This window comes from Mustela erminea, chromosome 9 (genome assembly GCF_009829155.1).
Source record: "Mustela erminea isolate mMusErm1 chromosome 9, mMusErm1.Pri, whole genome shotgun sequence".
Classification (NCBI taxonomy): Eukaryota; Metazoa; Chordata; class Mammalia; order Carnivora; family Mustelidae; genus Mustela; species Mustela erminea.
Window position 1 is genome coordinate 94971866 of NC_045622.1, and position 12062 is coordinate 94983927.

The 12062-nt window shown below is 52.0% G+C and overlaps 1 protein-coding gene across 1 annotated transcript in view; it reads right to left on the reverse strand.

Moving 5' to 3' along the window:
• Window positions 1-2058: 2058 nt before the first annotated feature.
• The window catches only part of SYT13 (synaptotagmin 13), a 41388-nt gene continuing 31384 nt past the window's right edge, over window positions 2059-12062 (reverse strand). The window contains exons 4-6 of the mRNA XM_032358830.1: window positions 10524-10825; window positions 6868-6997; window positions 2059-5151 (exon numbers count right to left, since the gene is read on the reverse strand). Coding sequence (XP_032214721.1) covers window positions 4847-5151; window positions 6868-6997; window positions 10524-10825 — 737 coding nt within the window. The 3' untranslated portion in view covers window positions 2059-4846. The remainder of the gene's footprint in view (window positions 5152-6867; window positions 6998-10523; window positions 10826-12062) is intronic.

Below are 12062 nucleotides of genomic sequence, written 5' to 3' on the forward strand. Positions count from 1 at the left end.
AGGTCACAGAATCCTAACACCTTAAAGCAAGTGATCATTGGGTCCAAATTCATTTCACAGACGTGGACACGGAGGCCCAAACGCAAGTGACTTGCCCAAGGCCGCAAAGTGACACAGCCACGCTGGGATGTACGGTCTTGGCTCCTACCCACAGTGCTCTAGGCGTGAGTGGGTTTTATATGCAAGGACAGAGCTTATTATGTAAGGCGGTTCAGTGGAAAGCCCTGTATCAAGTGATTAATGAACTCTTCCCTCTTCCGGACTCTTAGATGTTAGTTTTAGGCTCCCGTGGGCCATAGTCATAGTTACCCGTGAAACACAGTCTGTATACTTAGCTCTCTGTGGGATAGGACCAACTTCTACTTAATTATGAAACTAAAAATTCTGGTTGTCATTACAGTATAAGAAATATGTGTAGCATATAAAATAAGGAATTGCACACACACAGACTTGGAAAGCAAAGACATCTCATGGCTCTCTTCATGGATCATTTCTCTTTTATGAGAACTTTGGTTTTAATCAGCCCTGGCTAATTCCCTACTGACTATAAAATTCAGACCCTGCCCTCTGCCTGATGCCAGAGGCTCTGCCTCCAGAGGCTGGGCTGCGGCAGCCGCCAGGAGGACCTGGGGTGACAGGCCTCCAGGAGTCCCCTTGTTCCGACCCACCTTCTAGAGTGCAGGAGAACCACTGGCTGATGCACTGATCTTCCAGCGATAGGAGTATTTCTTTGGGGGATGTTTGAGAAAGAAGTCTCTAGGTCCTGCCCGATTTTTCTTCTCAAGAATGAAGGCAGAGCCCCCCAAGAGGCCAGAATCAAGGCCGGCATCCCAGCACCTGTGTAGGACCTTGGATTCGGTGCTCAAGCAAAGCCACCAGGGGGCGTGAGAATGAAGACACACACACACACACACACACACACACACACACACACACGCATGTGCACAGCCATGCACAGAGAGCCCTTCCTTATTCAGTTATTCTACTCACTCTTGGGGACATACCTTAAAGAAACTTGTACATGGGAGCAAAGGGACAAGCATGAGGATGTTCCTAGCAGCCTTATGATAGAAAAAACAAAGAAAGCTCTAAATGTACGTTACTGAGAGAATGGGACCGTGGCCTCTCTGTACCATAGAATAGGATACAGCGGCAAATACGTAAGTCAATAAATAAATAAACAAATGAGCTAGACCTACATAGGTCTGCAGGGGTCAAGCTCAAAATTTTCATGTGCAGCCCAAATAGTGAGATGCAAGTTAAATAAAGTTTAAAACGCAAAGTACTCTTTGGCTGCTCAGGGTTTATGTAACCTGGAGGGAAGGGGTGAAGACATGTTTGGGGTGAGGAGAGACGTGACGCTCTCCTGAGTGAAACCAAGGAGACTTCAATGGCATTCGTCAAGGTTTCTAAAACTCGGTAGCGGCTAATGACGAGTGTTTATCAAATTATTGTCTGTGCATCTGATGTGTCTCAAATACGAAGCGAAAAGAAAAAAAGAAAACACTGGGCCCCTGACCCCGCTGGAAATTATTTATTTACCACTGAGAGATTTTTGCTCCCAAGTGTGACACCAGACATATGACTACAATGTCTCATGCGTCTTTTTGTGCTTCAGTTCATGATTGAGAAACAAACACACACTTAGCACTGACAACAAGAAACACAGGCAGCAGAAACAGATCACAAGGACTAGGTCTCTCTTTTGGGGGTCTTTACCTCAGTTTGGCTTACACTGCAGCTTCCTCCCGTCCAGACTCCTCTACATCCCCAAGAAACTGCCCCCAGAGAGCCTCTTTTGCATCCTCCCCTCTCTACATAGTGTCCATTGGAGTGATGGGTCCCTCAGTCCACCCCAAGGATCGTATCTCAAAGTGAAATGGACAGACCTGTTCGAGGCCTGGAGCAATGGGAACCTGGCAGATAAACGCTGATTTGATGTGGGCAGTGGAGCCACAGGTTAACGAGGGTGGGCCTCCCCTTCACTGTATCTAGGAGAGAACCAGGTCACCTCGGCGGCCCCAGCCTGGTCTGTGGTGGGTTCTCCCTTTATTTTCACCTCGCTCCATGCCCTTTTTAGAAAACGCTCCCTGCGAAGTACAAGGTGTACCTTTCAAAAATGATCGGTTGATTTCACCCAGACCCGCTTACTCTAAGCTGGTAGTAAAATTGCGCAGGGATCTGGTACAAGGCACCCCGACGCGAAGATTCCTCGAGTCCGTTGATTTGGCAGCCTGATGTCTCTGGGCAATTTAAAATTCACCAAGACAGAGCTCTGCTGGAAAACCACTATTGTTCATTACATTGATATGGAGGGCTGTGAATTGTCATCAGACGGCTGATGCTTTTACCATGGAGAACTCAGGGCAGACTGACCTTTATTTCACTTACAGTGTCTTTCTCTGTCTGGTCCTCCATCTATCCTGCACTCATTAACTCATTCAACAGATATTAATTGATGGCCATCAGCTAGCTTTATTCTAGGTTCTTGGAACACCCCAGTGAAGACAACAGACAAAATCCCACGCAAGACCTCCTTTGTTCCTGCGCTTGCCCGCTAAGTGAGGTGGTGGTCGACACTGAGATATTCTGTGGTAGCCCTTGACTCCCATCCAGGGCAACCTTGAGTCTGGATTCTGGAAAATGAAATCCTTAAGACACAAAGACATAGATGCCCGTGATGGAAAGACCACAGTCTGTAGAGCTGATGTTTCTGGCTCCGTCTACCTCCAACACCCTTCAGTGTAACTGTGAGGCAGGTGCATAAATTTATAAGGAAGCAGAACTTGTGTTTCCTGACGGTAAGTCCAGAATCCAGACTTCTACACTGCAGTGACGGGTGTTAGAGAGAGGAGAGTACCAGTCAGGCCCCAGAGGAAATGCTTTGTTTTCTTGGGGCCATGCTGGCCAAAACCAGGAGGCCAGAGTGTGCAGGGAGTCTTAGCAACATGCCATAGGGAATCACCAACAAATGCTTTGCCTAAAAAAGTTAAAAAAAAAAAAAATGTTGGCAGGAGGTGACGAACCTTAAGGTGCAAATTCTCCAATTACCTGAAAAACTTGCCAATTAAACAGGGATTCGATATTTTTTCTGTCTCTTGGGATGCTTTTCTTCTTCTGCACAGAAATGGAAAATCATGACCCAAGGTGATGAGGTGCCCGCTCCGATCCTCAGGGAGAGGCCACTCGTCACAGGCCTGAAGCAGGCCCTTACCCACCTCACCCAGGGGTTCCCTTGCAGATGACAGTACTGGGTGACCTTGGAAAGCCCAGAGCTTGGGTGTCAGTAGCGAGGAGCCCAAATGCAGAATCCATAGTTCTGTAAGTGCCTGGAATGGTTCTGGTCCCTTCCAGTCACCGTCAACTGCCATCTTGACGCTTAAAGGTGACCTGCCGGGGGCTGTGCTTTGTTTCTAGCAGAGAGCGCCTCCGGTGTTGGAGCTCTCTTTCATCTGCCACGTCATTCACAGAGACAGAGCTGCCGTGTCATTTGTCCCATCTGACAGACGGCCAACAACAGAACCCACGAATCCCGGTTCCTAGGCAAACAGTATACCCAACAGCGAGACTCAGTGTCTAAGTGACCACGTGGACAGCTGTTTGGAATAAGAAGGTAGGAATTTGAAGCCAAGTTGCTGGTTACTTACTGATGACAGTGGCAGGCCCTGAAAATTGAGGAAGGGGGACATATTCGTGCAAGACGTTTTTTTTCCTATTTCAAGTTTCCTTCTTCGGCCACTTGTAGGCAGCCAGATAGAACAGCCTAAATCAACATGAGCCTCCTGTTCCTCCTGCAGTGGCTGGAACGCTGAGAAAGATGAATCCGTCTCAGAGGGTCACTTTGGTGATGCTGGTGGGCGTGACAATAAGCGCCTCACGACAAACAGGGGAATCCCACCCACACCTGGTCAAGGAAGATCTCCCCGAGGATAACAGAAACGGACTTTGAGTTAAAACGACAGAGTTTGTCAATAAAAAGCACAAAATCCAGTCCAAGAACAGGATCTGAAGAGCACAAAGGAAAAATATTAAGAATTAAAATGATTAAATTAAAAAGAAAACAAAACCAGAGGCCTCCCAAGTTTCACACTGACAGTTGAGATGTCCAGCCTCGGAACCGGCTGCCCCAGTGTATTGGGAGTCCGGACAAGGACTGGGGAAACCTGTCTGGAATGTTGTAGAAGGGATTTCTCCCAGCGCCGTGCTCCAACCTCTGCATCAAAACCGCACGGAGCTTGGTAAAAATGCAGGTGCCGGGATCGTGGCCAGGAATACTGATCTGGAGTGTCAGGGGGCAGGTCCGGGGAATCTGCTGGTGATTCTTCACACACTAGGGTTCGAGAACCACTGGGTGACAGCCGTGGGTCAGGGGCACGATGTCATGCTGGCTATTTCATCCCACCCTTTCCCGTTCCCAATCCCTAACTCCACAAGTTGATCCAGGATGCTTTATGTCCTCCACCGTTTTTGAAATGCTCGTTTTTAAAGAGCCACGTTCTCTGCACTCATTCTTCTTCACGAAATGCGTTCTCTGCATCGGGCCTGAGTCCACCTGCCAAAACTGCATGTGGTCTGTATTTGACAAGTGTCTCTGCAATAGCACAGAGGAGCACCATACCTTCCTCAGTGCCACCCCAATGCCCCGTTTCCACACACCGCCCCACCCCACCCTGCTCATGTTTTGGAAAGACGAGTGCACTAGGAGAGGCACGGGGTCCCAGCCTTTGCAAACACATCTGTCTCCTGGGTGTCAGAATGAGGATGGGGCACAAAGAGGACGTTGCAGAGGACAGTAGGGCTGGAGGGGCGGGGCGGGGCCCGGAAGGGGAGGAGCCCGGGCAGCTGCCTACAGATGCAGCTGGTGCCACATGGCGATCTGCCGGCGAGGGTTCTTGAGCATCTCCTCCCAGTGGCTGCGCTCAGAGCCCGAGGCGTGCAGGCCCAGGCTGCAGCGGCCAAGGGCACAGCTCTGCCCCTCCTCATCCTGGCTCAGCACCTCCAGCTCCACGCTGGAGGCCTGCAGCAGCTCGTCGGGCAGCTCAAACATGATCATCTCGTTCCATACGGGGTTGATCTTGTGCTTGGCCCGTTTTGTCTGTTTCTTCTTCAGCTTCTGTGCCTGGTGCTTTAAGGTCACCTTGACGGAGACGTCTGGGGGAAAGAGAGATGGAAAGGTGAGTCTGTAGGGTGTGATTGGTCCAGGATAATGCTCTGATTGAGGGCTGGAGAGACAGGGTCCCTGGCTAAAGATGTACCCTGAGGCTCCCTCTCTCTGCACCCCCTCTGCCGGCACCACCCTCCTCACTGGGCCACGCATTCATTCAGCAATAATTAAATGCCCGCTGTGAGGCACTAGACATAGAGTTACAGCAAAACTTCCTGCATCCGTAGAACTTAGGCTGTAGTGTGGAAAACCCACAATAGTACAACACACCAAGGTGGTCACTGGGTAGCCCATGACTGGGTCAAGCTTGAACCATTACCTGCTATGAGCCCTTCCAAGGGTCTTCGTGTCCCACATCAACCCAGATTCCAGATAGTGCCTCCGATGTATCACAACTTGACCTTCAACTCAACCAGCAATACAAAGCCATCCCCACGTCTTCATCCCCTTGGTTCTCCCTCCCAGCATTTTTGTTGGTTATTAAGATAGAAAGTCTCCTGCTGATGGGTTGAGTTCTTCTCCTTGGTTGTTTTGTAAATGTTACTGGAGCAGCCCGGCTTCATGTGGAGGGTGACAGCAGACTGCCCGGGCCCCCGTGGGTTCTGGGTCAATAGAGCTGCTCCCCCCTGCCTCCCCAACAGTAGCGTGGGTCACAGGACAAGCCTGCATGGAGCCTCACTAGGCTCCGATGCCGAATTACGTTTTCATTAGTCAAGGTTCCCGAAGCTAATGGGAAAATAATTGTTCCTTGGTATTTATGGCGATAATTATCACCCCCATGCGGCTAGTTTGTTATTTCAGCAGATAGATTTGAGAGACAAAGTGTTGTGTCGTAATTGTCCTGACAGGAGCTGTAAAAAACAAAAAAACAAAAAAAGGAGCAGGAGACAAAGAATTGTCTCAAAGGGATGAGGAAAGGAGGCACAGAATTCTGGCCTGGCCTTCTGCTGGGGGATCTGGCGGCAAGACCAGCGCTTCTGATTTCATTTGCCCAAAATTGTTTGCTCAGAGATTCTGAACACGGTGCTAATTCTTTTTTTGCATCCTGCTATAAATACCTGGTTATTTATATCCTGCTCTGAGCACTTGGCGTGGGGTCCAGGTATCATACTGTTAACCAGTGCTGCTTTCCTGCTCCGATAAGAGAGCCTGTTTGGTCCCCAAGACTCGGGGGGCGGGTGTCTGTCTGTGCTGGGGTATCCAGAAAAAAAAAAAACCGAGGCTCCCGGAATGTTGGAGAGAGGCTTACTTGGGTATATGGGGCACAGACGCCCTAAGCTTCAGGCCGTCTCAGCCCATGCACCCACACACCTTCTGCCAGCGCCCACACTCAGCTGGTGTGGGGGCGGCAGCTCGTCAAAGACTGAGAGAAGAGAAGAGACTGCGGTTGGGTGCGGGGCACACAGGGATGGTGAGCTGGGACGGGATGACCGCCCCGCCTTCCCGATACCTGCCAGTGAGGTCACTACAGTCCCGTGTGGGAAATGGGCTGAGCTAAGTTTCCTCTCTACAGCCTGGGTACTATGCTCTGTGGCTTCCTTGGTCCGATCCTCTGCTTCCTCTGACCCACGGGTGAGACCGGTTCTCCGCATGTGCACCTGCAGGGTCGGGAGCTCCAGGTGGCTCGGACCCGGGCCCGATGAAGGGACTGGCCTGGGAGTATATGGAAATGAGTGTAAGGAAGGGAGTGTAGTCTCACTCACCCTTCCCCAGGAGTGCCTTGGATTGGTTAGAGTGGAGGTTCTTGGCCTTAATGAGTACAACCAGGAGGCGGTTGGCAGCCGGGAGATAGCTGATGGACAGAAGGACCTCCCCAGTTCCGGCAGACGGCTCCTGAAACAGAGAAGAAGATGAAGGAGAGGGCTTCTCTTGGGGGTGGCTTCTGACCCATCAGCTAATGCTGAGGCTGGGCTCCCACTGGTCTTGTATCCAATAGGCATCCTAGAAACACTTCACCCACCAATGCTGCTTTCTTGCAGAAGGGAAGAGGGCACAGAGGAATGATATGGAGTGTGAGCTTCAATAAGAGGTTAACATTTGCCACAAAACGTGATTTTCCAAATATCATATATTCAAACCTGACATATAAAACAGAATGAAGAGATGCCACTTAGGATGTGGCCAGAACAGAGGGTCAGGACCCTTTTCACTTTTCCCTCCCCCAAGTTCTTGGGGTATTTTTATAGAACACTAGGGCTCTAGGGGACACAATTTGAGAACTATTGCATCGACCGGTCAGGCTCCGGGGGGCCGCGGAGAGGTGTGATTCATTACTCTGTTTGAGAAGATAATTCCTTCCAGCCCCTGTAGGGCTGAGAGTCAATAACGTGATGACAGATGCTGAGTGCGGCCCTGCTCGGTCAACAGAATGGCCAACCGTGTCAACAAAAAAGCTAGGCACGCGATGGTAGAAAGGGCACCAGAGGCCATTGGCAATAAGTACACTCTGCGGGGGGGCAGACGCCTCTGTGAAGCGTCCAACACACTTCACCTCCTTTGGTGGCTTTCCAGAGTGTCTCCCCTGGAATTCCGACAAGCAATTGTTTGGAATTTCAACAAATCCACCGATGGACAAAAATGACCCAAAGAGCCCCCCGCCCCAGACCCAGGAGGCAGATGTCCGTCACAGTCCCAAGGCGGTGAAAGTGTGTACACCCTAGCCCCGGACCACAGAGGGCTGAGAAATCCTGCCTTCCAAGTGCTGTCTGCACTTTAACATGTGACTTCGCTTCCCCAGGCCTCCAGGGCCTCATCTGTAAAATGGGGATAATAATACATACATCCACCCAGTGAGCCTGGGGCCCACGTGAATCGCTGTGGAACTGTCTGCTCAAAAGATCACCATCGGTCATCGAGGAAGGACAATCCGCATTTTTCAAGATGATTAAGTGGGAATATTGTTTCTGGATGAATAGGAGCCAGTGTGGGCTTTGGGAGTGAGGCAGGATGAAGCTGGCCAGCCCTCTGCCCGGGTCACCCCTTTTCTCCAGGATGGGGGGATGTCTGCAACATGACCCCAAAGATTCAACTGGCCCTAAGTAACTAGTCACATGACAAAATGATTTGGGAGCTACCAGGGACTTTTGCAAGGGCAAAAATAATAGGCGTGAAGACTATTTAAACGCTTACTGTGTGCTAGGTGCAATTGTGTTATGGATCCCACTAGGCTGGGGTTCTGCAAAGCCCTTCCCTAGCACATAGCCTACAGCTGACATGCAATAAGTGTTTGTGAGAAAGTAGGGGGAGACATCCTACTGAATCTTGACAATCACCCTGGCGACACTAACTTGTTCCCATTCTGAACACAAGGTCTTGACCCTCAGAGGGCACATGGCTGCCTGAGGTCTCCCGCAGCTCAAGGAAGGGAAGCAGCAAAGCGAAGCCTTAGTGTAGGTCTGGCCTGATGCCACAGCCCAAGTTCTAACCCGGAACTTTCCCTGATGAAGAAGCTAGGCCCAGGGACCTGTCCAGGCACCCAGAGGGATGTGCCCAGCCTCCTGGCTCCAGACCACTTCTTAGAAGTCCTTGGTGGGCCTGGGCTATAGTCACAGGACAATCTGGGTTCCGTGTCCTGCTTCCCCGAAGCCAAGCGGGAGGATCCTGGGCGCGTCAGCCTGTGAGGGGCTTGTCCCGGGTGACACCACTGTTTGGCCAAGTGTCTTCCGGCGAGAACTGGGGCACAGAGGGCCCCCGGGTTAACCCATTCTGGCCTAGAGGAGAGAGGCCTCAGGGCTGTGGCCACGGAGGGCTCCACTTACCTTGTTCACCTCAGCCCACAACCCCAAGCTGGGGCCAGAGTCACCCCCTTGAATGACTGCTGTGCCCCCAGCTCCTGGCACAGGGCCTGGCACATGCTGGAAATTGGGCAAGGTGTTCCCAGGATGAAGGGATGCGTTTTGCTGGTTTGGTAGCTGAATGGACCACAAGTGTCCGATGTTCTTCCCAGCCCCCGCTCCCCCACCCGGGGGCTGTGATTCCACTCGGGTCCCAAATCGCGCACTCATTAGGGAGCCTGCTGCAGATCAGCCTGGCTGCAGCGGAGAGTGGCTGTCAGTTTTTATCAAGTGTCTGTGGCTGGGAAAGAAAGAAAAATAAGGCGAGGAAGAGATGACAGCCTAAAGGGGGGCCGGCGGGGAGTGACAGTGTCCGTCAGGAGAGGTCCCCTCGGAGGGGGCCTCGTAGGCGGTGACCAGAGGGCAGCACCGGACTGAGTGAGCCAGACCCAGCTGGCCGGAAGGCCGAGCTGGCGCTGTCCCAGTTGGGTGACCCCAGGCCCCACCCCTGTAAATGAGTCACAGTGTCGTTCCTGCCTAGCTGCTCTAGGAAAGGACTGAAGTAAAATTCTAAGCACAGCAACAGATGAACAGAGAGTAAGTACTCAAAAATGAATGCCCTTTGTAGTATTTTTATTACTCGAGCATAGTAGTCAGCAAACGTTTTCTGTAAAGGGCCGGGGAGTAAATACGTGGGGTTTTGTAGGCTATGCAGTGCCCCCATAAGGCACTGATCTGCTGGTTGACACCAGCCCCGGAAGGCTCCCACTAGGCTGCACTGTGGCAGACCCCTGAAGGAGGCCTTGATCCTAAAGGATCCTAAATGATCCTGATTTAGGCCTTGATGGGCTAAATAACCACATACCATCCTACGGCCTTGACCTCTCTGACCCCTCACCGCCGGGCCTGTGAGGAATACCGGTTTGTTCTCCAAGAAACCCCGCCCTGAACAGCTCAGCCTCTCGGCAGACCCTTCTCTCCCTCTCTCAGCTCCCGCAGCAGCAGAGGGGTGCGGGGAACCAGGGCTAGGGGCCCCAGAACACTGGGCTCTAGGGCTGCCCCCAGCCCAGTCCGTCCTTCAAAGCCCAGCACAAACACCACTTCCCACCATGCCTTCTAGAACTCTCCATCAGAGCACTTCGGTTAGGTGTCTTAGGATTCAACCCATGTCCCATATCATCACTCGTCTGCTCCAATTTATCTCTCGGGTCTGTAAGCTCTAGGGATAAAGTCGTCCTATGTGGGGCCTGTCTCCCCAGCAGTGCCTGGCACATAGTAGGGACACAGGGCATCCCTTCAGATGGGGTATTACTGTCAGCATTAGAATCCACACACTCATAACACATTTTCCACGATGGCAAGCAAGCTAGAAGCAAATCAGACGCCAGGAATTCCACAGCCTGGGCTGTGGTCTGCGGCAGCCCTCCATTCCGTCCACGATTCTCAACTTCCTTGCACGCACATACACACATGCACGCACGCGCGCCGGGAAGGTCTGTAAAGCTTGCTGCGTGAGCGCCGGCCCAGTCCCATCACCCCAAGCTCCACTAACGGGTTTCATCTTTCCTGGAAAGACATAACCCTACCTTAACTGAAGTCTTCAGCTCACCCCACTGGGCGGCCCCCAGAGGCCCAGATGCCCCATCCAGGCCCAGGCAGAGCTCCCCGAGCACGCTGTGGCGGGAGAAGCGGTCGCAGGTCCGCAAGGTCAGGCGCAGCGTGGCTGTGGGGAGCTCCTCCTCCGCCAGGGGGAGCACCAGGCCTTCCTCCCAGGTGGTGTGCAGCTGCCGCTTCTTCAGCGCTGTCTGGGCCTCCACTGTGCCAGTCCTGTTGGCCACACTGCCTTGGACGTAGCAGTCACAGCCTCCATCGTGGCCGCTGGTCACAGCTGCAGCCAAGGAGACAGCAACACAGTCGTGGGACTTCGCAAGAACTAGGGGAGGGGGGCGGCTCATGTTGGCTTGGAGTGGCCGTGTCCAGCTTCACGGTCATGACCCCAGGAGCACAGGAGCCCCCAGGTTGACCACCATGGCTTTGTGGAATTGCCCTAGAAACTGGAGCTCCCCCGATATAGCCCATGTCAGCTCATGCTGGTTCCCAGGAGAACAGGGACAGGATAGGGTCCTTCCCAGAGCCCTCCCCACCTCATGACCCTGATGTGTCCCCAAGATGCCAAGACCCACGCACGGCGATGACTTCTGTGCTCCAATCCTGTTCTTGTTTGTTCTGTACCTTCAATATTTACCACACAACCATTTGTGGCACACATCGCTTGGCCACTACCTCTGTTGTTTTCTCATTCTGAACTCTGGTGTTTTTAATGCTTCCCAAGATGGGCTTAATCCAGAAACTTGTACCCCTGGTGCTTTTATGGCTGGGTACTCAATGATCACCTGAGAAAGGGTAGCTGACCTTTCCCAAAGAGATGGTGAAGGACTGAGGCCACGTATCCTGCTAGTACTCTCTACCGGGCTCCAAGGGTTTAGTCCTGGCTTTAGCACCAATAGCGGGAGCCATCTCAGACAAGTCACCCGAGGTTGCTAGACCTCAGTTACCTAATCTGTTAAGTGGGACTATTGTGAAAACCAAATACACTCAAGGATAAGAAAAGGCTAAAAAATCTTGAAAGAGAATAATAAAGAAAAACACCCCCTAAAAACATAAGATTTAATACAAAAGTCTAATTTCTCCTGCTCACAGCTCCCAACTCCCAGGAGCCATAGAATGGACTATTGTTAGCCCCAATTCTTTAGCAAAGCCTCAGCTTTGTTTGCTGATGGCAAAGTGAACTGTTGGGGTCGGAACACCAGGGACATCGTGACCCCCCTGGAAAGACCACCCAGTTCCTGGATTACAGAAACTTTGCTGCCCATTCAGAACACCCTTCATATCCAGCACAAAGCTCCATTCAATGTCAAAGGCACCTGTGACAGAGAGAGCTAGCTAGTCACCCAAACCCCCTTTCCTCTTTCTGCTGAGCACCCGCTGAGCCACACTTCCCAGGCTCCTTGGCAGTCAGTGACCATGAGTTCCGGGAGTGAGCGGGAGGGATGCATGGTCTATGCAGGTCATGGCTTTTAAGGGGGAGGCTGTGCTCTCGCCTCCTCCTCCCTCTGCTTCCACCT